The sequence below is a fragment of the Mustela putorius genome, unplaced genomic scaffold (assembly GCF_011764305.1).
Source record: "Mustela putorius furo isolate JIRA1106 unplaced genomic scaffold, ASM1176430v1.1 tig00001419_pilon_pilon_pilon, whole genome shotgun sequence".
NCBI lineage: Eukaryota > Metazoa > Chordata > Mammalia > Carnivora > Mustelidae > Mustela > Mustela putorius.
Genome location: NW_025421736.1, coordinates 498,927 through 523,386, shown reverse-complemented (window position 1 = coordinate 523,386; position 24,460 = coordinate 498,927). Strand labels below are relative to the sequence as shown.

At 60.7% G+C, this 24,460-nt stretch overlaps 1 protein-coding gene across 6 annotated transcripts in view; it reads right to left on the bottom strand.

The window, feature by feature from the left end:
- TUBGCP6 (tubulin gamma complex associated protein 6) overlaps window positions 1–20,082 on the bottom strand; it is a 30,362-nt gene extending 10,280 nt beyond the window's left edge. For 3 of the 6 annotated variants that reach the window (XM_045087584.1, XM_045087582.1, XM_045087583.1), the window contains exons 1-24: window positions 18,880–20,080; window positions 17,755–17,918; window positions 13,510–13,720; window positions 10,041–10,214; window positions 8,924–9,045; window positions 8,136–8,214; window positions 7,925–8,034; window positions 7,479–7,570; window positions 7,242–7,381; window positions 6,272–6,421; window positions 5,632–5,713; window positions 5,459–5,547; window positions 5,214–5,329; window positions 3,936–4,074; window positions 3,557–3,628; window positions 2,266–3,400; window positions 2,052–2,110; window positions 1,829–1,970; window positions 1,573–1,741; window positions 1,354–1,495; window positions 1,065–1,259; window positions 857–989; window positions 327–540; window positions 44–243 (exon numbers count right to left, since the gene is read on the bottom strand). In XM_045087584.1, the coding sequence (XP_044943519.1) occupies window positions 44–243; window positions 327–540; window positions 857–989; window positions 1,065–1,259; window positions 1,354–1,495; window positions 1,573–1,741; window positions 1,829–1,970; window positions 2,052–2,110; window positions 2,266–3,400; window positions 3,557–3,628; window positions 3,936–4,074; window positions 5,214–5,329; window positions 5,459–5,547; window positions 5,632–5,713; window positions 6,272–6,421; window positions 7,242–7,381; window positions 7,479–7,570; window positions 7,925–8,034; window positions 8,136–8,214; window positions 8,924–9,045; window positions 10,041–10,214; window positions 13,510–13,720; window positions 17,755–17,918; window positions 18,880–19,620 (4,870 nt within the window). In that variant the 5' untranslated portion in view covers window positions 19,621–20,080. Of the gene's footprint in view, window positions 1–43; window positions 244–326; window positions 541–856; window positions 990–1,064; window positions 1,260–1,353; window positions 1,496–1,572; window positions 1,742–1,828; window positions 1,971–2,051; window positions 2,111–2,265; window positions 3,401–3,556; window positions 3,629–3,935; window positions 4,075–5,213; window positions 5,330–5,458; window positions 5,548–5,631; window positions 5,714–6,271; window positions 6,422–7,241; window positions 7,382–7,478; window positions 7,571–7,924; window positions 8,035–8,135; window positions 8,215–8,923; window positions 9,046–10,040; window positions 10,215–13,509; window positions 13,721–17,754; window positions 17,919–18,879 lie in introns of those variants that run through there. The other 3 variants (XM_045087585.1, XM_045087586.1, XM_045087587.1) reach the window with 3 other exon arrangements.
- Between the last annotated feature and the right edge of the window lie 4,378 nt (window positions 20,083–24,460).

The following is a 24,460-nucleotide window of genomic DNA, read 5'->3' as shown; positions in this document are numbered from 1 at the left end:
GCCCCGCGGTCCCCAAGCCCTCCCGGCCCTGGGGGACAGTCACCTTTAAAGAGGAAGTGGGAGTAGTACTTAAAGGTGCTGTAGGACTGCTGCATGAGGGCGAAGTTGGGGTGCTGCGCGCCGCGGGGGCCGCCGGCGGGGACCCAGGGCTGCGAGATGAGCTGGCTGCGGAACTTGAGCACGAGGCTGAAGATGCTGTGGATGACGTTCATGACCGGCGCGGCCTTCTCGGTCAGCAGGCCCCTGGGGAAGCGCGTGGCCGCCGGTGAGGGGCGCCCGGGGCCCCGGACGCGCACGCGCAGAGGCGCCCCGGGCGCCCGGCTCACCGGAACACGGCCTTGTGCAGGTACTCGGCGTGCGCGCGCTGGATGTCCTCGAGGTCGCCCACCTGCGCCAGCCGGGCCCGGAACTCGCACCAGGTGACGTGCAGGATCTGGTTGGCGATGTAGCCCTGCGTGACCTTGACAAAGTGCTGCATCTCGTGCTTGAAGAGCTGCAGCTGGCGGAACTGCACGGAGCCGGCCGCGCGGCTCACCAGAGCTGGGGGGAGGGGCGGGGGGGGTCAGACGTGCACGCGCGCGGCTCACCAGAGCGGGGGGGGGGGTCAGACGTGCACGCGCGGCTCACCAGAGCTGGGGGGGAGGGGCGGGGGGGGTCAGACGTGCACGCGCGCGGCTCACCAGAGGGGGGGGGGGTCAGACGTGCACGCGCGGCTCACCAGAGCTGGGGGGGAGGGGCGGGGGGGTCAGACGTGCACGCGCGTGGCTCCGCAGCACTGCGGAGGGGCGGGGGGGGGGGGGGGCGGGTCAGGCGTGTGCGCGCCGCCCAGGACAAGCCGGGCTCCGGCCGCCCTCACCGGCGCGCTTCAGGTGGAAGCAGACGTCCTTGAGCGTCCACATCATGAGCTTGAGCTGCAGCAGGAAGGAGAAGATGCCGCTGTACCTGCTCAGGCAGCCCTCGGTGAGCACCACGTTCAGGGGCCAGTCGACCTGCGGGCGAGGCCGGCTCAGCGCGCCCCTGCGGGGATCCCCCCACCCACCGCCACTCGGCCCGGCCCTGCTGACCTTGTACCTGAGCTCCAGGCAGCTCAGCACGTCCGGCGCGTTGGGGGCGAAGGCCTCGGGCAGGAACTTGAGGGCGAAGGAGAGGTTGGCGGCGAGCGGCGTGTCGCCGTGCAGGCTGCACCGCAGGGCCTTGCTGAGCACCGAGTTGAGCACCAGCGGGTTGAGCAGCTCCCCGGGCGTCTGGCCCGCCCCCAGCTGAGGCAGGAGAGGGCACAGGCGTCCCAAGGGAGTCCCAAGGGAGTCCCGGCACCGAGGCCAGCGGCCACGCCCACGCCGCGCCCCCGGTCACCTTCTCAAAGAGCAGGTCGCTGAGCGACTGTGCAAACTCGCCGTCCTCCATGAGCAGGAAGTGCCGCAGCGCCTCGAAGTGCGCCTCCAGCCGCAGCTCCACGAAGAAGTAGTCCACGGCGGCCTTGTTCACCAACGAGACGCTGGCGGGAGGGGCCCAGGGTCAGGGGCGGCGGGGGACGGGGCGGGCGGGGCGGGCAGGGCAGGGGTGGGCACTCACTGAGCGGCCAGCGGGGCGCTGATGGAGTGCTTCATGAGCACCGGCAGCGGCAGCAGCTCGCTCAGCTGCACCGCGGTCTCATCTGCATCTGATCGGACGTGGGGGTCCTCCGGGAGGGCGAAGGCCCGGGGAAGCCCATGGTGCAGCAGGTGGGCGGCAGGAGGCTCTGCTATAGGACGGCAGATGGCCATTCAGCACACGGGACACGCTGGGCTTCCACCTGCCCGCCTGCCCGCCACCGCAACCGGCCACTCACACATGGCCTCGTAGCTGTCCGGGTACTGCTCCAGCCCGTACTGCTCTGCCAGACCCGCTAGGTAGGCCTGCTCCCGGTCCCAGCGCTGGGCCGCGGCCGCCTCCTCACCAAGGCCGGGGCTGCTCTGGGCCGCCACGTCGTCCTAGGAAGGAAAGGGACAGTGGGATCCCCTACGTACAGCCCAATCCTGGCAGGCCAGACCCCTAACCCCATCTGTCCTCACCTGTGAGCTTAGAGGGTGATTTGGAGAGAGGTTCTCCGTGTCCCTACTCGGTACCGGTCCTGAGCAACGTAAGTGGGGCAGGAAGAGTATGAGGGCCAAGTACCCCTCCACAGTGGGACCTCCCAAGTCCCCAGGGCTGCAGACTCCCTGCCCAGACCCCTCCTGGGCCCACAGGTACCACCAGTGATAGGAGAGCTGTAGGGGTCCCACTGACCTGGCTCTTCGGGGATACCATCACCCAGGTCCCCAGATAGAGCCGCTGCGGACGGCAAAGCCTGGAGGCCATGTGGCTCCCCACCACTGGAACCAGCCACCTGAGCAGAGTCGCTGTCTGAGGCCGTTTCTGTAGGCATCTGTGGCTCGTGCTCACAGACGGGGCTCTGTGCTCCCAGACTGAGGCCTGACCGGGACACCTGGTCAGTGAGGCTCTGGCAGGGCCTGGGCATATCGGGCTGGCCTTCCCCAGAAAGTGCACTCAGTGCCACGTGGGACTGAGACACGTGTCCATGGACGTTCCACCGCGGTCGGGAGGGGGCCACATCCCACACGTTCTCCCCCACCTTGATGTTGGCATCAGACACGTGTCCGTGGACGTTCCACCGCGGTCGGGAGGGGGCCACATCCCACACGTTCTCCCCCACCTTGATGCTGGCGTCAGACACGTGTCCGTGGACGTTCCACCGCGGTCGGGAGGGGGCCATCCCAGAAGTACAGCCGCCTATGGGAACGCTGCCTTCTGATACATGCTCAAGGAGCTGCTCCATGGCCTGACTGCTCCCCTCCTGGGGGACGGTGTGCCCAGCGGGGTGGGGGTGAAGCAGAGCCACGTGTCTATCTGGGACACCTGTGTTCCCTGGCTGTGGGACACTGTCCCGCCATAGCTGCTGCCCCTCATTGCTCGAGCCACCTCCTATAGTCTGCAGGGACCCTGGGGAAGCCAAGGGGGCTACAGCGGGCCTCAGGATGGTTCTGAAATCATACTCCTGTGTCCCAGCAGGCCCTGTGGCCACCACATCGGATGGAGCCGAGGGAGGCAGGTCGGAGCCGATGGTTTGTAACGCCTCCTCCAGGACAGGGGTCACGCCAGCATGCGCAGGCGGCTCGGCCTCCTGGGCTCTGGGCAGGAAGTCTTGGATGCTGAGGCCCTCAGAGAACGGCCCCGGCCTGTCCCCTGACCCCGGCTGCAGCTCAGATCCTGGCGCTGAGCCGTGGGCCCCTGCAGCTGGCGGCCTGACTTGCTCCGGCGTCCGCGAGTTCAGCCAGTCCCAGGCAGCCACATGCTGCGGCTCTGCACACCTGGAGTCGGAGCTGCTGCCGCCGGCAGGGTGCTCATGGCCCGAAGACAAAGTCTGAAACACAAGTGGGTGTCAGTCTCTGAAGCTCGGTTCTGCAACCAGCACCAAAGCTCATGGAGCCGGTAAGTGCTGGAACAGGCCAGTGCAGACATGAGGCATCCAGTTGCCAACCCCATGCTCTGCGCCCAAAGCCCACCCCCGGCTCCTCACCTGGGAGCCGGCGGCCGGGAGGACGGCCAGTGGCTCCGGGGCCTTCCCTTCGGACACGTCCTTCAGCATCCCCTGAAACTCGGGAAGCGGTGGTGAGCACCTAGCCCTGCACCACCCAACCCTAACCCTCAGCACCCAACACACGGAAGCCACGGCTCCCAGCTGCCCCAACGGGCCACAGCACGAAGACGAGAAGAGCCTGGGCCTACAGAGAGCACCCTGCGCTGCCCACTGTCCGGCGCCAGCACGGCCTCCTCCCAGTCCCGACGTCCCTTGGCAGAGTTGCCAATCCTTTCCCAGAGCCCAGGTCCGCAAGCACTCAGGGGCTCCGAGACCGCCAAAGCCCAGGGGAAAAGCTCCCATCCGAAAGCAGCAATACCTGAATGTGCTTCTGATCTTCTACGAGGAAACGAAGCCGTGCACTTGCCAGTCGGTGCCTCTGGATCTTCCACAGCGCCTTCTGCTCTCGGCGAGCTGCTTCTGCCGACAACTTGCTATAATGGTCAACCAGCGCCTGCCTAAAGCCACACCCAGAGATACCCAGCTGCCGTGGCCACCCGACACTGTCCAGCTGGTACCCCACGGGCTAGGGTGGCTCTCCACGGCAGAGGCCCTCGGCACCTTCCCAGGCCAGCAACTGGTCCCCGGTGGGGCCCCCTACTGCACCTGCAGGGGCCTCGCTGGACAGGTGTTTCTGCCCACCAGACCAGGACCCTGGAGGACAGGCACCTAGCCAGGGCTCAGCTGACATCTGCTGAGCAAATACCAGAATGAGCCGCTACATGGTCGGAAGCAAGAGGACAGGCAGGAGGCCCAGGGCTGCCAGGCCCCCCATACGAGGGGTACCTTCCTATTCTGCTGAACTGAAGACAAGTGCCAAAGGGTACAGAGAGCATAAGGCAAACGCCGCATCGGCTTCCCTGGCCGCTCTCCCCGCACGTTACTCCCAGCCATCCTGGTCCTTTTAGCAGCAGGGAACAGGGTCAGACCTGGACTGGCTCATTCCCATGCGGATGCCCCAGACCAGGAACACCGCCCTACACTCTGCTGTCTCCCATCGACAACAGAAGAACATCCACCCCACACGCACACAGGCACACATGTGCCCAGGCGCGCGCACGCACGCACACGACACGTGCTCCGTGAACAGTATCTAAGGTCAGGACGACTGTGGTCCTGAGAGAAGAGGCAGGAAGAGACAGCCCCCCAGAAAGGTGCCCCTGGGAGAGGCCGGCTCTGCTGCCGGGTTACAGGAGGCGCAAGGGAGGGCAGGGCAAGCTAAAGGCCCCACGAGACAGCCTCCTGGACACCGGGCTGGACAAGTGCCCCGTCCGTGTAGCGTCCGGCTCACCACAGGCTTAAAAATGAAAAAAGGGTTGGGTGTTGTTGACCTTGAGAACAAACAAGAGACAGGCAAGTAGGAGAGACAGACCCACCGCGCATGCCCTGTCTGGGCTCCAGTCCGCACGACCCCGCCGCAAGGACAGGGGAGCGCACGGAGTGTGGCGGAGCTGCCCGAAGCCCTCCGCCCAGGCGCACGCGGGAGCTCGGACCCCCACTCTTCACACACACTTGAGAATCTTCAAGATGCAAAGACGACCGTCTCGAGATCCCGCCAGGACAGCCCCGAGCGGCCACCTCGCCTGCGGCCGCCTACCTCGCCTTCTTCTCCAGCTGCTCCTCCAGGACCCTCAGCCGCCTCTCCCTGTCGCAGAGCTCTCGCGCGGGGCCGACGTCGTCATCCAGGGCCTCCTGCCGGGCTGCCCGGCGCCGCTGCACGAGGCACCACACGCGGCCCGGCGGGTCAGAGCTGGACCCCACGGGCCCCCTCCCCCGGCGCCCCTGCACGAGGCACCACACGCGGCCCGCGCGGGCCCCAACCCCGGCAGCCGCACTGCCTACCTCCTGGTCCTGCACAAACTGCTCCTTCAGCCTCTGAAACTGTTCTCGCTTCCGGGCGTCCAAGGCCATGCGTTCCGAGGTCTGCCGATCTGTGTGGAGATGGGGGTGCGGTATGGTGAGGTGCCTGCGCGGGCAGCCCCAGAGCCACGGAGGGTGACCCGAGCCGCACGCACCACTGAGGGCTCGCAGGACTCTGGATGCTGCTTCCCGAGCCTGGACAATCAATTCTTGCTTTGCAATTTCCATTCGTAATTCCTGAGAAAGACCGTCTGTCAACACATCCAAATTCTCTGTCCCCCGCTCTAGGATGGCCTCCGAGCAGGGGCTGCTCAGACCCCGCGCAGGCCCCTCCAGGGACGGCACCCTGGCTCCACAAGCCTCAGCAGTCAACAGGCCCCCACCACCCCGAGCAATCTGGGCCGGGACCCCCCGCCTGCGTGCACCCACCCGGAGGAGAGCAGGGGCTCGAGGCGGGCTTCTCCACAGGGATGGAGGACAGGCCAGAAGCGGCTTGCCATCAAACCGCGCCCCCCCCCCCGCCCCGGGCACGCGAAACACTCGAAGCTCAGGCCCTGGAATACCAGTCCCTTCGGAACAGGAGAGGCGCTCAGAGTCCTCCGGGTGCGGGAACCTCTGGTCCTGCTGCCCAGGACTGGGCCTGTCTACCACCCAGCCAGCCCCAGAGAGAAAAGGACAGCCCCTGCCCGGGCGTCCCCCACCCAGATAACCCTACTCAGACACAGAACACCAGGGGCAGCCTCCCCATCAGCCCGAGACCCTCAGAGGGGAGGGAGGTCCCACGGCGCCCAGCACCTTCTCCTCCTTGCTGATAGAGCTGTGGCGTGCCACCCTCTCCATCCGCCCCACATAGATGGCACAGTCTTTCTCGACCTCCTTCAGCTCCTCAGGGGAGAAGATCACCGAGATCCGAGGGACGGGGACATCAGAGCAGCAGAGGTAATGCTACCAAGAGGGAAGAGCTGAGGTGAGCCAGTGACACGCAGACCCGTGCCCAGCTCTGCCTCGGTTCCTGGTGGCCTGGGGGACAGGGACAGCTCCCTTTCTCAGACATGTTCATTCACCCTAGGGCCACCTCCAGGACACTCCAGGTTGTGTGCGGTCTCTGCCCAGGCCATGGCTGCCTCCCACCAACGACCCTCCAGAAGCCACAAAGACCTCTCCTTGGCCTCCCTCACTGGACGAGTGTGGGCTACAGGCCTGGGCAGAGGCCTTGAGCTCAGCCCAGACAGAACAGACCCCATCCCACAGCTAGCCACCCCCCAGACCCGCTCCCTCCCCAGGGAGCCCCGGCCTGTGCACTCCCCAGCATCTGCCCCTCCCCATGTCCTGCAGCTTCGGTCTGTTCTCAGCCCAGCACAGGAAGACCTCATGAGCCACAGGCCTCCTCCCAGCCCCATCCTGGGCAGCCCGCCTGCACCCCGCTCCACAGCTCTTCGCCCCAGGGACAACACGTGGGCCGCTGCCAGGACTCCTCCTGGGAGCCTGACAAACCCTTCTCCCCAACCCACTAAGCCACGAAGACATGACTCCCTAAACCAGGTCCACCCTCCTGGGGAAGCAGCCCGTACCTGTCCCACCGGGACAGTCTCCCGCATGGAGAGAGGGGGAGGAGAGAAGGAGCCGCCCCCGGCTCCGAAACGCCTCTGCTTCTCTTATCTCTGGACAAGCTCCCAGAGACTCGACAAAGCTGCTGTGACATTCAGGGGAAAATGAGACTGACCACAAACTACAGAGGAAGGGACAGGAGGGCGGCCCCCCTCACCTGGGGGCAGCAGACTTTCAGCAAGTTGATGGTCTTCCCGCAGACATACACGTCGTGGGCGATGTGCTTCAAGAACACGGGCACGCAGTCCTCCACCTCTTTGGAAATGAGCACGTAGCCGTGGGTCCAGTAAAACTTATCTGAATTGGAGACAGGACACACGGCCGGCCGGGGTCGAGCACTGGCCCTGAGCCACATGATGGCAGAGGCCCAGCCCAGCCACCAGCAGCCGCCTACCTCTGAAGCCCAAGTACTCATGGTTCACCTGGATCATGAACTCGCCGCAGACATCTCTGAAGACGCCGCTGTACACCCAGTCGTGGATGAACCTGCCACAGCGGATGGGCGCACAGTGAAGGGTCATGGCAGCCACATGTGTATTCTGACCGAGGCCACAGCCCAACCCCCTCCTGCCTCCCCACGCAGCTCTCCCCTCCTCCCACACAACCTCCACCACTAGCAGGTGTGCGACAACAGACTGCTGTTGTACATCTGCGGTGGGTACGCGGTCTGCGCGGGGTAGGCGGTCTGCGTGGGGTACGTGGGGTGCACAGGGTACACAGTCTGCGCGGGGTTCGCAGTCTGCTCAGGGCTCGTGGTCTGCGCGGGATACGCTGTCTGCTCAGGGTATGCGGAGTGCACAGGGTACACTGCGTGGGGTTCACGGTCTGCGCGGGCCCCACCTCGTGTAGGGCTCACAGCTGGTCTTCAGCAGGGACAGGAGCACGGGGTAGTGTTCGTTGCTGCAGTTATCCAGAGCTTCCTGATACAGGTAGGAGAGCAGCTTCACCCCCTGGAGACAGCAAGGGGAAGTTTGGGGCGCTCACCACACACCCCTGACGCCTAGCCGCAGCCCCACCGCTCAGCCGCCCCTCGGGAAGAACCAGAACTCACGGTGGGGAAGGCGGCCCCGGGCTCCCCGCTGCTGCTACCTGGGAGCGCAGCGCCCACGCCACAGAGCTCGGCCAGGTACCTAGATGCAGAGGCTGCATGAAACCAGGTGGGCAGACGCACCGCACCCCCAGGACCAGGGACACCGGAGCAGAATGTCCCCCAGGCACATCTATGCCTGCCTTCACTGAGGACGGGGACTCCAGACCAGAGCCTCCTGCCCGGCCCCTCCCTGCACACCCCGTGCACCCCCACCCCCTTCTCAGGCTCGGACAAGACTCAGAGCCACCCTGAGTCTGTGACCCTTCCCCTGCACCTGTCGCACCCCACCGCGTCCCGCCCAGTGACATCTCCTCTCACTCGCGGACTGGGCTGACCCTGCCCAGACCCCTCGGCCTCTGCCCTGCTGCAGTCCACGTCCACGAGACAGCACTGTGCGCCTGCCCCCCCCCACACCCCGCCACTAGCCCCTCTGCCCGTGAGGTGTCCTCTCCCACTGAACCTCCCTCCCCAGCACCCCCAGGCCCCAGGCTCCCTTCTCCCAAGGGCACCCTCCACACCACTCCGCCCGCTGTTTACCCACTGGCCCGTGAGCGCCAGGGGCCAGGACTGTGGGGACCCTGGGTGCCTTTCAGGCAGGAGCCCCCAACCCCAGACAGGGCCTGCCACGGAAGGCCACCGACAGATACTCAGCACACAGCACCCGGGGAGCCCGTCGGGGGCAAGGGCCCCTGTTCTCACCAGCCCTTTGCAGCCCCGCAAGCCCCAGAGCGGCCCCCGCCGGGGCTCACCTGAGCTGCCGGCCCAGTTTCTTGAAGAGAAAGCCAATGGTGAGGAGGCTCAGGGTGGGCGGCGTGGAGAGGACGCAGGCCCGGTAGTACCGCAGGTACCTCCTCAGGCCGCTGGTGAAGGCCTGCAGGGAGAGGGGGCTGGAGGCAGGGCGGCCGCACGCAGGGACACCGCTGCGGCACGCAGAATGCGGAGGACACCACCGGAGTGGGAGGAAAAGCCCTGGGGCTCCATCATCTGTGGAACGGCCATGTCTGGGTCGTGCCCAGGGACCCCCGCCCAGCTGGAAGCAAGGACCCTTCACGAAATCCCAGGGCCCAGACCAGCTACACCAAGAAACTTGGAACTGGGGGTCCCAGGGGGAGTTCTGAACCACTGGGATCTCGACCACACGTGTGTCCGGGGCTGCGTCCACAGCCACAGCGCCCTACCTCAGCCTCCGCCTCCACGGGAGGTCTGCGTGGAAGGCTCCGGAACAAAAGTCAGGTCACCCACCAGCCATGTCCCCCACCCCACACGGCGGGCCCTCCCGTCGCCGTCAGTTCCCTACTAGCTTCCACCAGCTGCCCCGTGCGTCTCACACCTGACCTCATCAGGTCGGCCAAAGGCAATGCCACTGGGCCCCAAAGTGAAGGGGCTCAAAGTGCCCCCGCTGTCTCCTCTGCTCAGCCTCCCTCTGCTGTTCTGTTTTCCCAAAGCTCCAGCCGCGTCTGGAGGCCTGTCCCTCCCCGCAGCCCACACCTGCTGTCCCAGGGCTGGGGGTGCTCTACCCAGCATATGGACCGACTGCAAGGTTCTCCAGAAGAGATGGCTCAGCCCCAGGGCCCAGAACCCCAATGTCCCAAATAAGGGAGGACACGGTGCGACTCCCTGAGGGCCGAGCAGGGGACAGGCAGTGCACGCCCACCCCGTACTGCCACGGCCCCGAATGCTGGGGGCACCTCTGTCCCATGGCCTTTCTCCCCAGGTCTGCAGGTAAGTGACATCATCCCGGGGATCCTGTTCCCAGAGAGTGACTGTCAGCTTTTAGACATTGCTAAGGAAACAAAAAGTGGTCCTGGGGTAGAATTCTGTGGCTCCAGGGAAGGTCTGGGACAGCCACAAGGCGGAGGGCCACACCTGGAACACGAGGCCCTTGCCACACGAGGAGTCCAGCACAGGCTGCAGAGAGAACTGGCTCAGACGTGCGTAGTGCGTCCCGCACACGGCCACCTCGGCGAGGAGGCTGCTGACGCTCTCGGGAGAGGCTCCGGACACGTGGACACCTCGCTTCACCGTGAAGGTCTGGGCCGGCTGGACAGGGCAGAACAGAGGCTACTGAGTCAGGCACCCAGAGCCCGACATGGTATCACTGTCCCCCTCCACCCCCTCAGCACAGCGCAGTGTCCCCAAAACCACGCCGCACAGACGGGAAGCACCGAGAGCAGAGAGCAGACAGCCACCAGGCAGAGCCCGACTGTCCCCCACTCAGCAACAGAAGCTACGCCTGCAGAAACAAAGCAGGATTTCGCACGGACCACACTGCAGAGTGCATGTCAGAATGTGACGCCCACTGCGGGAAAGGGCACAGGGGAACACGGCGCAGGCACCGGATCTGGTCACTCAGCTCGCAGGGCACTGCAGGGCTGTGGCAGAGCATGTTCTGCATCACTGCCTGCCGGGCAGGCCGACAGACAGCCCCAGACATCCCAGCCGACGCAGCTCTAGCCACAGGCTCCAACAGACACAACACCTCCCAACACGTTAAGATGATAAATGTTCTGGGGCGCCTGGGTGGCTCAGTGGGTTAAATCCTCTGCCTTCGGCTCAGGTCATGGTCCCAGGGTCTTGGGATCGAGCCCCACATTGGGCTCTCTGCTCAGCGGGGAGCCTGCTTCCCCCTCTCTCTCTGCCGGCCTCTCTGCCTACTTGTGATCTCTGTCAAATGGATAAATAAAATCTTAAAAAAAAAAAGATGATAAATGTTTTGTGTGTTTTATTGCAATTTAAAGAAAAATTTAAGCAAACAAAAAAACCCTCCCAAAAAAGAAGAACTCAGGACCTGATGGCGTTATCAGTGAATTCTACCAAACAATTGAAGAACTAACACCAATTGTTCTCAAACTCTTCCAAAACCCAAAAGGGGGGATTACTTCCCAATTCTAAGAGGCCAGTATTGCCCTGATTCCAAAGCAAGATAAAGACACTATAAGAACAAAAAACTATAGGCCAACATCTCTTATGAACATAAATGTAAGAATCTCTGACAAAATACTAACAAATCGGGGCGCCTGTGGCTCAGTTGGTGAAGCGTCTGACTCCTGGTTTCGGCTCAGGTCACGGTCTCAGAGGAGCCCCACAGGCACCAGCCTGGACATGGAGTCTGCTTGAGATTCTCCAGCTTCCCTGGCCACCCGCCCAAAAATGAATAAATAAATGTGAAAAAGAAACTACTAACAAGTCAAACCCTGCGGCATATTAAGAAAGGGCAGCTCGGCACCCAGGAATCAATCAGTCTGGCCTTCACCGACGGTCACGCTGGTCTGCGAGCTGCTTCAGCACCACGGCAGAAGACATCAAGACCGAAACCAAGAACTTCCAGGACTTCATGACCACTAACAGGGGAGACAGCTCCGTGCGCGAACGGTACCAGCACCTGTATGCGTCCCCCAGCGCCACATCCTGGGTGTCAGCCTGGGACGACCACCAGGCAAGAGGCTGTTTCCTGGGAAGGCGGGACCCGGCCGCACCCCTGCCCTCTGTCCTCGATCCCTCTCCCACCCTGGGGTCCTGCGCCACAGCTCGGCTACCAGTAAATACTCACTGCAGAAGTGGAAAGAAACAAAACAATAACGCTATAAACCACAATAGAATGAAGAAACAATAGCGTTACCTTAACTGGTGCAGAGAAAGCATTTGACAGATTCCAGCACATTCAAGATAAAACCCACGGGTGACAGCCCACGGTTAGCGCCATGCTCCACAGTAAAAGACCACAAGACTGTCCCCTAGGACACAGGAGGCCGGAATGTCGGCTTTCACCATTTCCATTTAAAACAGCAGTGGCAGTGGCAGCGGCACCTGGGTGGCTCAGAGGGTTAAAGCCTCTGCCTTCGGCTCGGGTCATGGTCCCAGGGGCCTGGGATGGAGTCCCGCATCGGGCTCTCTGCTCAGCGGGGAGCCTGCTTCCCCTGCCCCTCTGCCTGCCTCTCTGCCTACTTGTGATCTCGCGCTCTGTCAAATAAAAAAAGAAAACCTTAAAAAACAGAGAGAGGAGGAAGGAGCAGCGGACACCTGCCATGACTGGGGAGCCCCGAGGACACGGTGCCAAGTGAAACCAGCAAGACACAGAAGGACAAATCCTGTCTGGCCCCACTTCCCGGAGGCACCCGAGTGGTCAGACTCAGAGCAGACAGTGGGGCCGGGGAGGGGGCTGCAGGGGGAGAGTATGTGGTGGGGTCAGAGTTTGGGAAGTTCAGGTTGGGAGGGTGAGGATGACACAACACTGGGAATGTAGCCAATGCCACTGAACAGCATACTTAAAATTGGTTTAAAAAAAAAAAAACCGTGGGGGGCACCTGGGTGGCGCTGGCAGTCAGGCGTCCAACTCCCAGTGTCAGCTCAGGTCCTAATCTCAGGATCGTGAGCTCGGGGCCCACGATGGGCTCGACACTCGTGAGGAGTCATTCCCTCGACCTCACAAGCACACCCACACGTGCACTCTCTCTCAAAATGAATACATCTTACCCAAAAAAAGTGATTAAGATGGTAAATTTTCTCTTATGTGTATTTTACTGAAACTGAAAAGAAAAGGGAGGGGGTTGCTTCGCAGTAAGGTCATTCGTACAAGGCCTCAAAACGGCATTCTAGAAAGTCTCCAGAGGGTGGCCCTCACGCCAGCACCCCCGTCAGTCACCTGAGGCAGGACCTCATGTCTCCGGGGCAACCCCCAGGACGCGCACTGAGCACATACTCGAGTTTGAGAACAGCCACTTGGTCACGATGCTGAAGAGCTAGAGAGGCGGCTGCTGACCCCAGAGGAGGCCGCAGAGCGCGCAGGAAAGGCTTCGGGCTCGCGAGTGCACTCGTTCACTTTGTGGAAGAACAGCCGCTGCTGCTCAGAAGGAGCCCAGTCCCCCCACCGCCAGGAGAGAAGCCGCAGCACTGAGTAAAGCCAGCGACTGTGTCCGAACCGCAGGCCCCTTCCTGCACGGCAGGTGCTCCCCGGGGCCGAATGTACGCCCCGCCAAGCACAAGGAAGGCTCCGAGGGCCACTCGGTGCCTCTCGAGGATGGTCAGGGAAACGGGGAGCACATTTCTATGGCTCCACCAATAGCATAAACGTCTCACTTTTGTTCAGTTCTAGAAGGACGCTCATCAACGAGTACTTTTTAGAACTGAAACGAGAAGACCATGGCCACGTCCTCCAGGCAGGCCATGGAGCCAGCTTCCCTGGCCACCTGCGGCATCCCCCCCCCGCCCACCGCTGAGGCTGGCATCCAGCCGCCCACTTACTGCACTGGGCTCCCCTCTGCCCCGCACAGTGCCCAGCCGACGGCGGGCTGTCCAATGGAGCCGGGGCTGTCCCCGCACGCCAGCGCTGGCTCACCTGGCAGAGGGGAAATGTGGCCGACGCGACTCCGATCAGGACGTTCAGCGCATCCTTCACCAGCTCACACTCCTTGACCAGGACAAGCTGTGGGGCCTGCAGCAGACCCCCGCCAAGCACCTGCAGCTCCCCGTGGCGGAGCCTGCAGAACCTGTCGAAGGCGTCCCTGCCGGCCTCGGTGAGGTAGGGCTCCTCTCTGTGGCCGGGGGGGCTGTGGGAGACAGAGGAGGGGGCACTGAGCGGACGGAGCGACACGGACACCTCATCCGCATACAGAGAAGCCTGGGGAGAGGGACTAAGACCAGAAGCAGCAGGAAGCGCCCCCGCCTGCCCAGTGTCCAGGGCCACACGCCGGTCCTCAGCATGACCACCACACAGCGTCCACAGCAGCACGATTCACAACAGCCCAAGGCAGCAGCAGCCCAGGCGTCCACAGACGGACAAGTGGGTGAGCAACGCATGGCCTGTCCATAAAGTGGACGATGATTCAGGCCTAAAATGGACACTAACACCTGCTGAACCTCGAAGACATTACACTAAGTTAAAGAAGCCACATACAAAACTGTACATGCCAAATAAGCATGAGGGCAAACTTTATGCTAAGTGCACTGACCGCTCCTGCGTCCCGGGACAGCACCAGGCGGCCAGCAGGGGGAGCTCCCGGCCGGCGCGGCCCCAGCAGGGACTCCCAGCCCCAGCCCATCCTGGGAGCTCAGGAGCGGCTGTGAGAGCCCCGCCCCCCTCCAGACGTCCTGCTGAGCTTTCCTTGATTCAGTTTCTTTTTCTTTTTTCTTTTTTTTTTTTTTTAAAGATTTTATTTATTAATTTGACAGAGAGAAATCACAAGTAGACAGAGAGGCAGCCAGAGAGAGAGAGGGAAGCAGGCTCTCTGCCGAGCAGAGAGCCCGATGCGGGACTCGATCCCAGGACTCTGAGATCATGACCTGAGCCGAAGGCAGCGGCTTAACCCACTGAGCCACCCAGGCGCCCCACCTTGATTCAGTTTCAAGAAACAAAAAGTCTCACAAATTTTCGGATGGAACATGCCTGCCGGGCCTTGCAGGCGTCTCCCAGCACACCTCCGGGGGCTCTGCCTCCACATGGTGCTGTGTTAGGAACTCACAGCCACATCACTCAAAAGCAGCCCAAAAAACCAGTATCACTTTTTCAATATTCCTTTGAAAAGCATCAACCCATACTGAAAAACTTAAAAGAGCTGTTTTTTAAAATCCACTGAAAAACTAATTTTTTAATAAGGGGAGCTTAGGGAACACAAGCCTTTTTAAAACTTTTCTTCTGGGGCACCCGGGGGGCTCAGTGGGTTAAGTCTCTGCCTTCGGCTCCGATCAAGGTCTCAGGGTTCTGGGATCGAGCCCCTCCTCAGGCTTTCTGTTTGGCAGGGAGCCTGCTTCCTCCTCTCTCCCTGCCTCTCTGCCCACTTGTGATCTCTGTCAAATAAATAAATAAAATCTTTAAAAAAATAAAAAATAAGTAAGTAAAACTTTTCTTCTCATTTTTAATACCTAACCAGCTCCTTTCCCTTCCTCTGCACAAAACAAAAAACAAAAACCTTATTTTTAGGTCTAGCATCTCCAAAGAGTATCATTTATTCTTCAAAGACAAAAGTCACTTCCTGAAGGGGTAACAGCTCCAAGCTTGAGGACAGTCTAACATCAAGACACACGTCTGACCACCAGCACGTGTATATCCCCAACAGGCATGAGACACAAGATACAAGAACAATACATCTCAGAACCTATTAAACCAAAAACCCTTCTGAGGCACCTACGGGGTTCATGCGGTGAAGCGCCTGCCTTCTGTTCAGGTCATGATCTTGGGGTCCTAGGATCAAGCCCCACATTGATCAAGTCCTGCATCAGGCTCCGTGCTTAGCAGAGTCTGCTTCTCCGTCGGCCCCTCCCCTGCTCCTGCTCTCTCTCGCAGATAAACAAAACCTTTTTTTTTTTAATTTTTATTTATTTGAGAGATAGAAAGAGAGAAAAGAAACAGGGGGAGCGGGGATTGGGGGGGCAGGGAAGCAGGCTCCCCGCTGAGCAGGGACCCCCCGATGTGGGGCTCGATCCCAGGCCCCTGCAATCACGACCTGAGCCAAAGGCAGTCTCTTAACTGACTGAGCACCCCAGCTGTCCCTCTCTCGCAAATAAATAAAATCTTAAAAAAAAACCCAAAACTCCTTTTTAATTGACAACGCTTGTCAATCCCCCTTCCCCTCATCCAGCAAGTCTGTGAGTGCAGGGGGCGGCGAGGACAGGCCCAGCCTCACGGAGGAAGCACCGACTGGGATCCCAGGGCAGGGCGGGGCTCCAAGAGGCCCTGGGAGCAGCAAGAAGAGGAAAGAGTCAGTGTGAGCGGAGCTGAGGGGCCGCGGGGAGGACTTCGCGGGAGGACTGGCCCTCGCTGCAGACCCGGGCAGCCACGGTGTCGCAGGCAGAGCAACGATGTGCTCGGCTCTCGGCTCTGGAGGGCAGCACCGACTGTGTGGAGGATGAAGGAGGGCTGCGGGGGACAGACAGGCCAGTTCCAAGGCGTCCAGGTTGGCAAGTGGGCCGTGGCCAGACCACGGACATCTGCCCTCACTCCCTCGGGAGAGAAAAGCATGAGGAAAGGCCTCTCGGGTTCCAAAGTCCTTCTGAGGTTCCTCAAGGGAGTCGCGGAGGGCAGGCGGACGCCTCAGGTGCCGTCCTATCTCTCAGCCCAGCGGCTCCTGCGCCCGCTCTTCCAGGGTCAGCACGAGCACCACTAAGGCCACGCGTGCACCCTCTGAGAACAGAGCGAAGGCAGAAAATCCCATGAAGGAAAACACCAAACTCCCCTTGTCCCCACGGAGAACTCAGCCGTGAACATAATGAGACCAACCCCCCCGCCCCCGCAGAATGAGCAGAGCCACAGAGAAACGGCAGGGAAGGCCGGCAGCAGGCAGGGCGGCCTTCAGACCTCCGTGGGTGCTCAGGCTGAAGCAGCGAGAGGGGTCCTCCAGGCTCTCGGAGGATAGAGTTTACGGTCCTAGGGCTGAGGGCGCACAGGCAGCTTGGGCTGCGGAGGGCAGCAGCTTCCCCAACTGCTCACTAGCCAGAGATCATGGTAGGAAACCAGCGGATGACTGGGTTTAAACTGAAACAAGTTCAAAAGATCTGCCAAAGGATCTAGAACAGAAAGCCTCCTGGCTCAGGGCCCTGTGGGATCAGGTTCGCACCAGAGCAGGCAGAGGATGATGCTTGGGGGAGGTGAGGAGAGGCAAGGACAGAGGTCTGGTGAGCGACCCTATCTCCTCAACAGTTACCTGAGAAGCAGGAACTAATGAATGAAACACCACTGAGCAAGTATTTACAAAAGAAAGTGCTAACTTGTTGGCCCGCTTTTGAGACACGTGAGGGGTTAGCGGCAAGCGGGATGGCTAGACTTGCTTTGTACACCAGACAGAAAGTTGCAGGACACGAAAGACAAGGCAACCTCCACCAGTGGTGCGGAGAGAAGCAGGCAGCTGGCCATCCACTGCAGAGGAACCCACTGCGGGAGGGCGGTAGGGGAGGGTAGATGACCTCGCCAGCAGGAGCGGTGCCCGAACATGACTGGTACTTGTCTACACCCTGGCACGTGTCCATCCTCAGGAGACCCTGCTGCTCCAAAGGCACTGTACCCCTGCTAACCCTGCCTCTTCCATCCCGTGCTCCCCAAAGTGGTCTTCCACAGAACTACCAGCACATGAGATAGGGCAAGAGGGTCCCAGGAGCAGATAGTGGGAAATATGTGTCCTCCAGCCCCAGTCTGGGAGCTTCTGAGCGACACCAGCGCCTTATAGACTCTGAGAGTCCTCTGCGCAGAGGCCTCTGGACCTGGGTAGGCCCAGGGGAGCACTGTGATGACCGAACTTGTCCACCAGAGAGCACCAGGGTCAGTCCTCGATGTGAAGACTGCGCCTGCCCCTGACTGCTCAGCCTGCGGGCTGCCCTCCACAGCTCCGACTGGGGGCCCTCGCCGTAGCACATCACTCCGCTGCCAACGGACTCTCTGATAAACCTCTCTGAAGCCTGCAAGTCCGTCCCTCAGCATCTCTCTCATGTCCTGGGACCCAGGTCAGGCCACACACGAGCCTGACTGAAACTTCCCGGTTCTTAATCCCATCATAGCTGCTCTACAAACAATGGCCTGAGCTCTCCTGAGTAAAGGCCATGCTCACATCCTGTGGGGGCGAAGGGCTGTGATTAGGGGCAAAGGCTCAAGTACCATCCAACTTGCTCCCAGCACCTCCGCTTGCTGGCCTCGTAGGTGAGCACAGCGTCCCACAGGTCGATGTCTGGAGTCATGCCTGGTTCAGACTGGGAGTCAGGAGTCAAATTAGATGCCGACTGGAACCCTTCATCATCAGACTGATCCACACTCTGAGGAACCTGGAGACCACAGGAGAGAAGGAAACATCATATAAGCTTTTGGGTCTAAATTTCACCCAAGTGTGGTCAGAATTCCTGGACTCCCCCCAAGAAACACCCAGCAGAATGTTTCCTCTACTTTTGCCAAGCACGTAGCTACTACACAATGTTTTTACTCCCACCGAGTGTTTTAAGAGATCAAGTAAGATGATCAATTTCCAGTTGCATAGGACACATAAAGGCATCAATATAACTTAAAATGGAATTTTTCAAGAAATGGCTCTGATTGGAAAATCCATTTTGGGGAACCCAGCACACAAAAATCATAGTAGGGGCATCTGGGGCATTCAGTCCATTAGGCATCTGCCGAACTCCCCAGGGTCCTGGGATCGAGCCCATGTCGGGCTCCCTGCTCAGCATGGAGCCTGCTTCTCCCACTGCCTGCCACTGCCCCATGCTCGTGTGCGTTCTCTCTCAGATAAAAGTAAGTAAATTCTTTATATTATTTAAAAATTAAAAAAAATTTAAAAAATCACAGTAAACAGAAAAATTTAGTGTGTTATAGCGAGAATTTTTCATAGTAAGGGAATCAGTGAGTAATGATAGCCCTGGAATGTTTCAGCAACATTTATAAAGCCGCAAACCACGAAGACCCACAGTGATTTACTAAGTAGGAAATACCCCAGGCTACAGGTGGAGGAAGAACACAGTGCGGCGCACACGGTAGGAGGGCTCCGCTGTGTGTGGCTACTTCCTTGCAATCAAATGTAAACAGCAACCCTAGAGCGCAGAGTCTGCAGGCGCTGCAGCGGGGTCCCCGCCCACCCAGGTGAAGCCCAGGCCAGCAGCCCTGCCTCGCCACAGCTCGGCCACCAAGTGACAGGGACTCGAGGGTTACGCTACGTTTAGCATGACCAAGGGGAGGTCAAGGGAGGCATTTCCAGCTGCGGAGGAGCTGGACCCAGGAAAGCACACACTCTACCTTAATGGCCAGTCCGAAGAGGTCCGCACTGTCCGGCACCGGGGGCAGGTCCAGCCGCACGTCCATGTCGTATGTGCGGCTGTGCACAAGGGCGCCGAAGAGCGAGACCCGGGTGTCTCTCTCAAACCTGTCACTGCAAGGATCCCCATAGGAGAAGAGCCCCGTGGTGGGCAGGCCGGTGCCTGGGGCCGCCTCCATCACCTGAAGCGCCTTCTGGATCATGTCCTGACATAAGTACTCCTCCCTGGAGATCAAGGACTGGACGTCCAACTCACACACACTCAGGTCGTAGCAGTCGTAGCCGCCGTAGGGCACCTTTCGCCCCACATGCCTGTTGTTCCAGAAGTAGTCCCTCTTGCGCCGCAGCACTTGAGGGGGGCCGCTCCCTGCCAGCTGCACCAGGAGGTCCAAAACGGACCCCACCTCCAGCAGCGGGCCGCGAGGGGCGGCGAGGAGCTCCTCCACCAGCTCCTCCAGACGGTCGGCCTCGGGGCCCAGACCGCCCACTCTCAAGTCGAAGGACAGCATGAGGACCTTGTTCTTCACCGGGAGCTTCGCGAGACCAGGCTGCAGTCTCCGAGTCTCGTCTTGGAAGAGGCCCGTGAAGAGGGCACTGTAGGCCACCCTCTTGAGGCTCTGCTTTGCCCTCTGCCGGCTCGCGCCGCGCTGGCCCAGGGGAGCCTTCGCGGCCGGCAGGAGGGCCTCGCACAGGTCGTCCAACAGCTGCGGGACGCTGGCCATGCCCACCCCTCTCAGCGCCCGGCCCCCGGCAGGCGGAAAAGCACCGGGCCGGGCGGCACCGCGGCCTCGCGGACGCAGACGCGGGAGCGGACCGCACGGGGCTGAGAGCCGGGCGACCCGAGACCCGCACCCGGAGGCTCAGCACCCGCGGCCCCGCCGCCCCGCCGCCCGCAGCAGCCCGCAGCGTGCCGGCCTGTCCCGGCCCCCGGCCTTCCCCGTTCCGGGGTCACGGAGCGGGACAAGCCCGAGGAGACCGCGAGGGCCGTACTCAGCGGACGGGGCCCGCTCTGCACGCTCCGTCGGCGACCGAGAGGGACCGCCCGGGCTGCGCGCCGCCGGGGGCGACGGCGTGGGGGCGGCGGCGCGGGGGCGGCGGCGCGGGGGCGGCGGCGCGGGGGCGGCGGCGCGCGGGTACCCGGGCGAGGCCTCACTCCGCAACGTGAGCGCAGCCCCCGCTCCCGCCACCACCAGCTGCGCCCGCCGCGTCACTGCCCCCGCGCCCGCTTAGGATATCTAGAGCGGTCGCGCCGGAATTGCGTCATCGGAAGGGCGGGGCGGCGGGCAGGGCACTTCCGGCTTGGCGGCCGGGGCCGCGGAGGGGAGCGAGGCCCGCGGCGGGCTGGACTGGGGGGGTGGGGGTCACAGTTTCGCGAGTTTTCGGAGCTTGGGAGCGTGAAGGCGGACCGAGGGGGCGCTCGCTGGGCTGGACCGCGCACGCCAGGAGTGGGGGCTGGAGCGGGGCCCGCAGCTGGACCCCGGTCATCGCCGCGTCCGCCGCAGACCCAGCCCGAGCGCGTGCCGCGGGCCTGTGCGCCGCGTCTCCTCCGGGAAGCCCACCGGCCTGCAGCTGCGGCAGGGAGAAACCCGGGCGCCCTGGACTCCCGCTTCTCTGCCACGACCGGCCCTCCCAGCTCCCTGCTCTGGCGCTGCCGCGGCTCGCTGGGCCCGGGCTGCACGGCTCCTGCTCCCGAGTGAACCGCGTGTGCCGGCCCCGTGGCTGGCCGGGCCTGCGGTGGACCCCGGCGCGGACCCCCACGGGCTGCGGGCGGCCGCGAGGACAGGTGCGGGCGCCCCGGAGCCCACGGAGCCCGCGGCCGCCTCGGACCCGGGGCTGGAGGGTGAGTTCCCCCCGGATTTCCAGCTCCGCGCGCGCGGTGTGCGGGCGCCCCAGGCCTTGTCCTGGCCCAGGTCCCCTTCTCAGAGCTGGACTGCCCGGCCGGACCTGCGCTGCTCTAGAGAGCCACCGCTGAGAAGCGGGCCCCGAAACCACAGTGCTGTCGGGGGACCCCCTTCCTGAGACGCGGCCGGTTGTGTTTTTAACCCCGCGGAGCCTGCTCGTGGGCCTCGCTCCCTGAGCGCACTGACTGCGCCCGAAGCAGCCGACCGGGGCAGTACACGGCCCCTCGGCATCTTCCCTGTGCTTGTCTCTGACGGCGCCGGGGCCCCGTCCGGGTACACTGCTCGCTTGTTCCCGCTGGATCCGCTGCCCTGCTCTTTATCGGCAAAGTCCTTGGCTGATTTTCGCAGAATGGACAATGAGCCTCCCATCGAGTCGCAAACAGACCCTCAAGACCTCTCCCCAGAATTAAAGAATACTCTAGAAGCCCTTCAGGGCATCCGGCTTACAAAGCTCAGAGCCTCGCTATTCCCTGCACTAGTCCCTGTAACGCCCATTTGACCTGCGAGACAGCCTGTGGGGGGGGTGGAGCTTTGTCCAGGTCCTCCAGCAGCACCCTGCAGTTCCCGCCCCAGGTGCTAGGACATGCGCTCCCGCCCACAGCGAACTCCTCATAGGGGACCTGTGGGGTGCATCTTCCAGGATTTCAGTAGGTGAGCTAGGCCAGTATGGCTTGGCCTTCAGCTGGACAGAAATGCCCCAGGGTTCCGGAGCCCTTCTCACTGTTCACAACCTCAGAAGCTGAGTCGAGGTACCAAGCTTTCTGTAGACAACACCTGGTTACAACGCGCAGGGGACGCACTGTCTGCCTTTCTCCATGCGCAGGAGGTGGCATCCGCCTGTTAAAACTTTTAGCTTTAGGGGCGCCTGGGTGGCTCAGTGGGTTAAGCCGCTGCCTTCGGCTCAGGTCATGATCTCAGGGTCCTGGGATCAAGCCCCATATCGGGCTCTCTGCTCAGCAGGGAGCCTGCTGCCTCCTCTCTCTCTGCCTGACTCTCTGCCTACTTGTGATCTCTGTCAAATAAATAAATAAAATCTTAAAAAAAAAAAAATCAGCTTTAATAGGACATAAAATCTCCGGAGGAAAGCTGCAGTTTACTCAAACTCGGTAACAGTACTGAGGGGGCCTCATTTCAGAACAACGACTACATTTGGATCCAGTTACAAGGCTTCCTGGGACTGGCTGGCTGCTGTCACAGCTGGGTCCCAAACGTCTCTCTTAGGGCTCAACCCCTGTGTGCTTTGCTGAAAATGCAAACCTAACCCTATTATTTGGAAAGATCATAAAGACATAGTTTTGGGGACTTTGAAGAAAGTCCCTGGAGGCCAGAGTAATAATCCTGCTGATACTTATGCCAAAATGCTGCTTGGCCAGTGGAGTGTGGGACTCTTGGTCTCCGGTTGTGAGTTCGAGCCCCACACTGGGTGTGGAGATGACTTCAAAAGAAAATTGAAAGAAAAGAAAAGAAAAAACCAATAGCCAAGCCTCTGTTCTGTCATGGTCCCAAGCAACGTTCTCCCAAATGATAATTTTGGCATACCAACCAGAGGTATCCAAAAAACTGGCCCCAAAAAAGGAAAATCTGGTAATAGCTGGTTTGATAAAAAAAGAAGTCTGGTTGGACCAATTAACAAACCAGCCCTCCCAGAAACCCTAAAATACCCACTACTCACCACAGCCTATGCATAAACCATTAAGCCACTGGCCTACTGACAAAATGAGTGTTCACGAACCAGTACCGTTGAGATAATTAGGCCGCAGAAAGGGCCCCTCCTCTGCTCCACCTGTCCACACAAAGGGATCCTACAGCTTCCATGGCTCCTAGCCCCTATGTTTTCTCACGACTGAAGCTTTTTCTTCTGGACAGGCCAGTGCTGCTGCTGTGACTAAAATTCTGTTAGGAAAGATTGTCCCTACCCAGGGAACCCCTCAAACTTCCTCGAGGTCGGAGAACTCTTACTGGCTGGGTGCTTCAGCAGGCCTGCCCTTCGCTGTCCTCCCCCACACCCCCGTCAGTCCCCGAGCCAGTCACACACACCACCAGCACTGGTGAGCCTCAACTGGCAAAGTCCATACACCTTCCAAATACCTGGGCCCAGAGCATTGCGGCTGGTCCTTCTAACCCTCAGATCCACCCCCTGGGGAATTGCCAGACTCCAACCCGTGGAGATTTCCAGGACGTCCGATGCTCTGGGCCCCTGCGGCCTCTGACCCAAGTTAATGAAAGGACATCCACTTCCATATTGTTCTTTGGGTCTAATTTCTTCTATTGAAAGTAGCCATGCGGGACGCCTGGGGGGCTCATCTGGGTGAGCATCTGCCTTCCACCCAGGTCGTGATCCCAGGGTCCTGGGATCAAGTTCGGCATTGGGCTGTCTGCTCCACAGAGAGCCTGCTTCTCCCTCTGCCTGCCTCTCTCCCTGCTTGTACGTTCTCTCTCTCTTGCAAATAAATAAATAAAACCTTAAAAAAGTAACCATGCTTTGGTGTTGCCTGGGTGACTCAATGGGTTGAGCGTCCAACCTGGTGTCGGCTCAGGTGGTCTCTTTGGTGGTGAGGTCGAGCCCTGCAGCGGGGTGGGGGAGCTCAGGGGAAGTTAGCTTGGAGATTCTCTCCCTCTGCCCCTCCCCCCGCCACTCTCTCTCAAATGAATGAATCTTTAAAAAAAAGTGTTTTTAAAAGTAGCCACGCTTCAAGAGAACAGTGTGCACAGGGAGTTCCTGGGAGATGGAGATGGCCTGAAGCGCCACATCTTGCGGCCTGGACATATCGTTTATCGGAAAAGACACCTCCAGAAAGACGCTTCGACCTTGCCAGGAAGGCCCCTCTCAGGATCTGTTAACCAGCCCTTGTGCCTCCCAACTCCAGGTCAGATACTCCGATCCACCGGACGGGTGGAGAGAGGCCCCAAGCCTGACGAGACCCGCACACCAGCCGGCGACCTGCAAGTGAAGACCTCCGCGCTGAAACAGCTTTCCTGAGATGTGCAGAGCAGGCCCGTGCACCGTCTCCTCCTTTCCCTTCCTTTGGGGGAAGACAGTGCCCTGCGGGGGTCTCCGAAACCCCGGGGACGGGGGAACCTTTTGTTTATGGCCCTGCGGGAGCAGCTGCACCGTGACGCCGGGACAAACGGGTTTCCCGCTCACTTGTTTTGAAGGGGAAGAAGGTTCGTGTTCACAAAAGTCCCTCCTTCACCTGACCGAATCTCTTACTCCGGATTCTTACCCAAATTCAGTCTGTGAATTTGCACCACGCAGGCTGTATTACGGATGAGGGTTGTTTCCAGCTCTTCGAGAGAACGGTACGGTTTCAGTGCATCTTTGAGGTTTTGCTATTTTTGTTAAGCTGTTGCTTCGTTTTTCCCCAACACACTTAGCCGACTGTTGTCCCGGGTTCTCTCAGTGCCCACCTCGCGCCCCCCCACCCCTGCCCCAGGAAGAACTTTCTCCCCTAAATTGAAGTAAGTGCCAATACCTACCTTCAGTTGGCGACTGCAGACCTACAGTGTCGGTTAGAACCCTCACACAGTTTGGGACTGTTATGTCACTTCTTCTGTTTCGAGTAGCTATTTTAAGTTTCGTATTTTGTTAACTGTCAAAAGAACTTTTATAAAACCCATGTGCTCACTAAGGAAATGATATTTGCAACCTTGAGAAGATGTA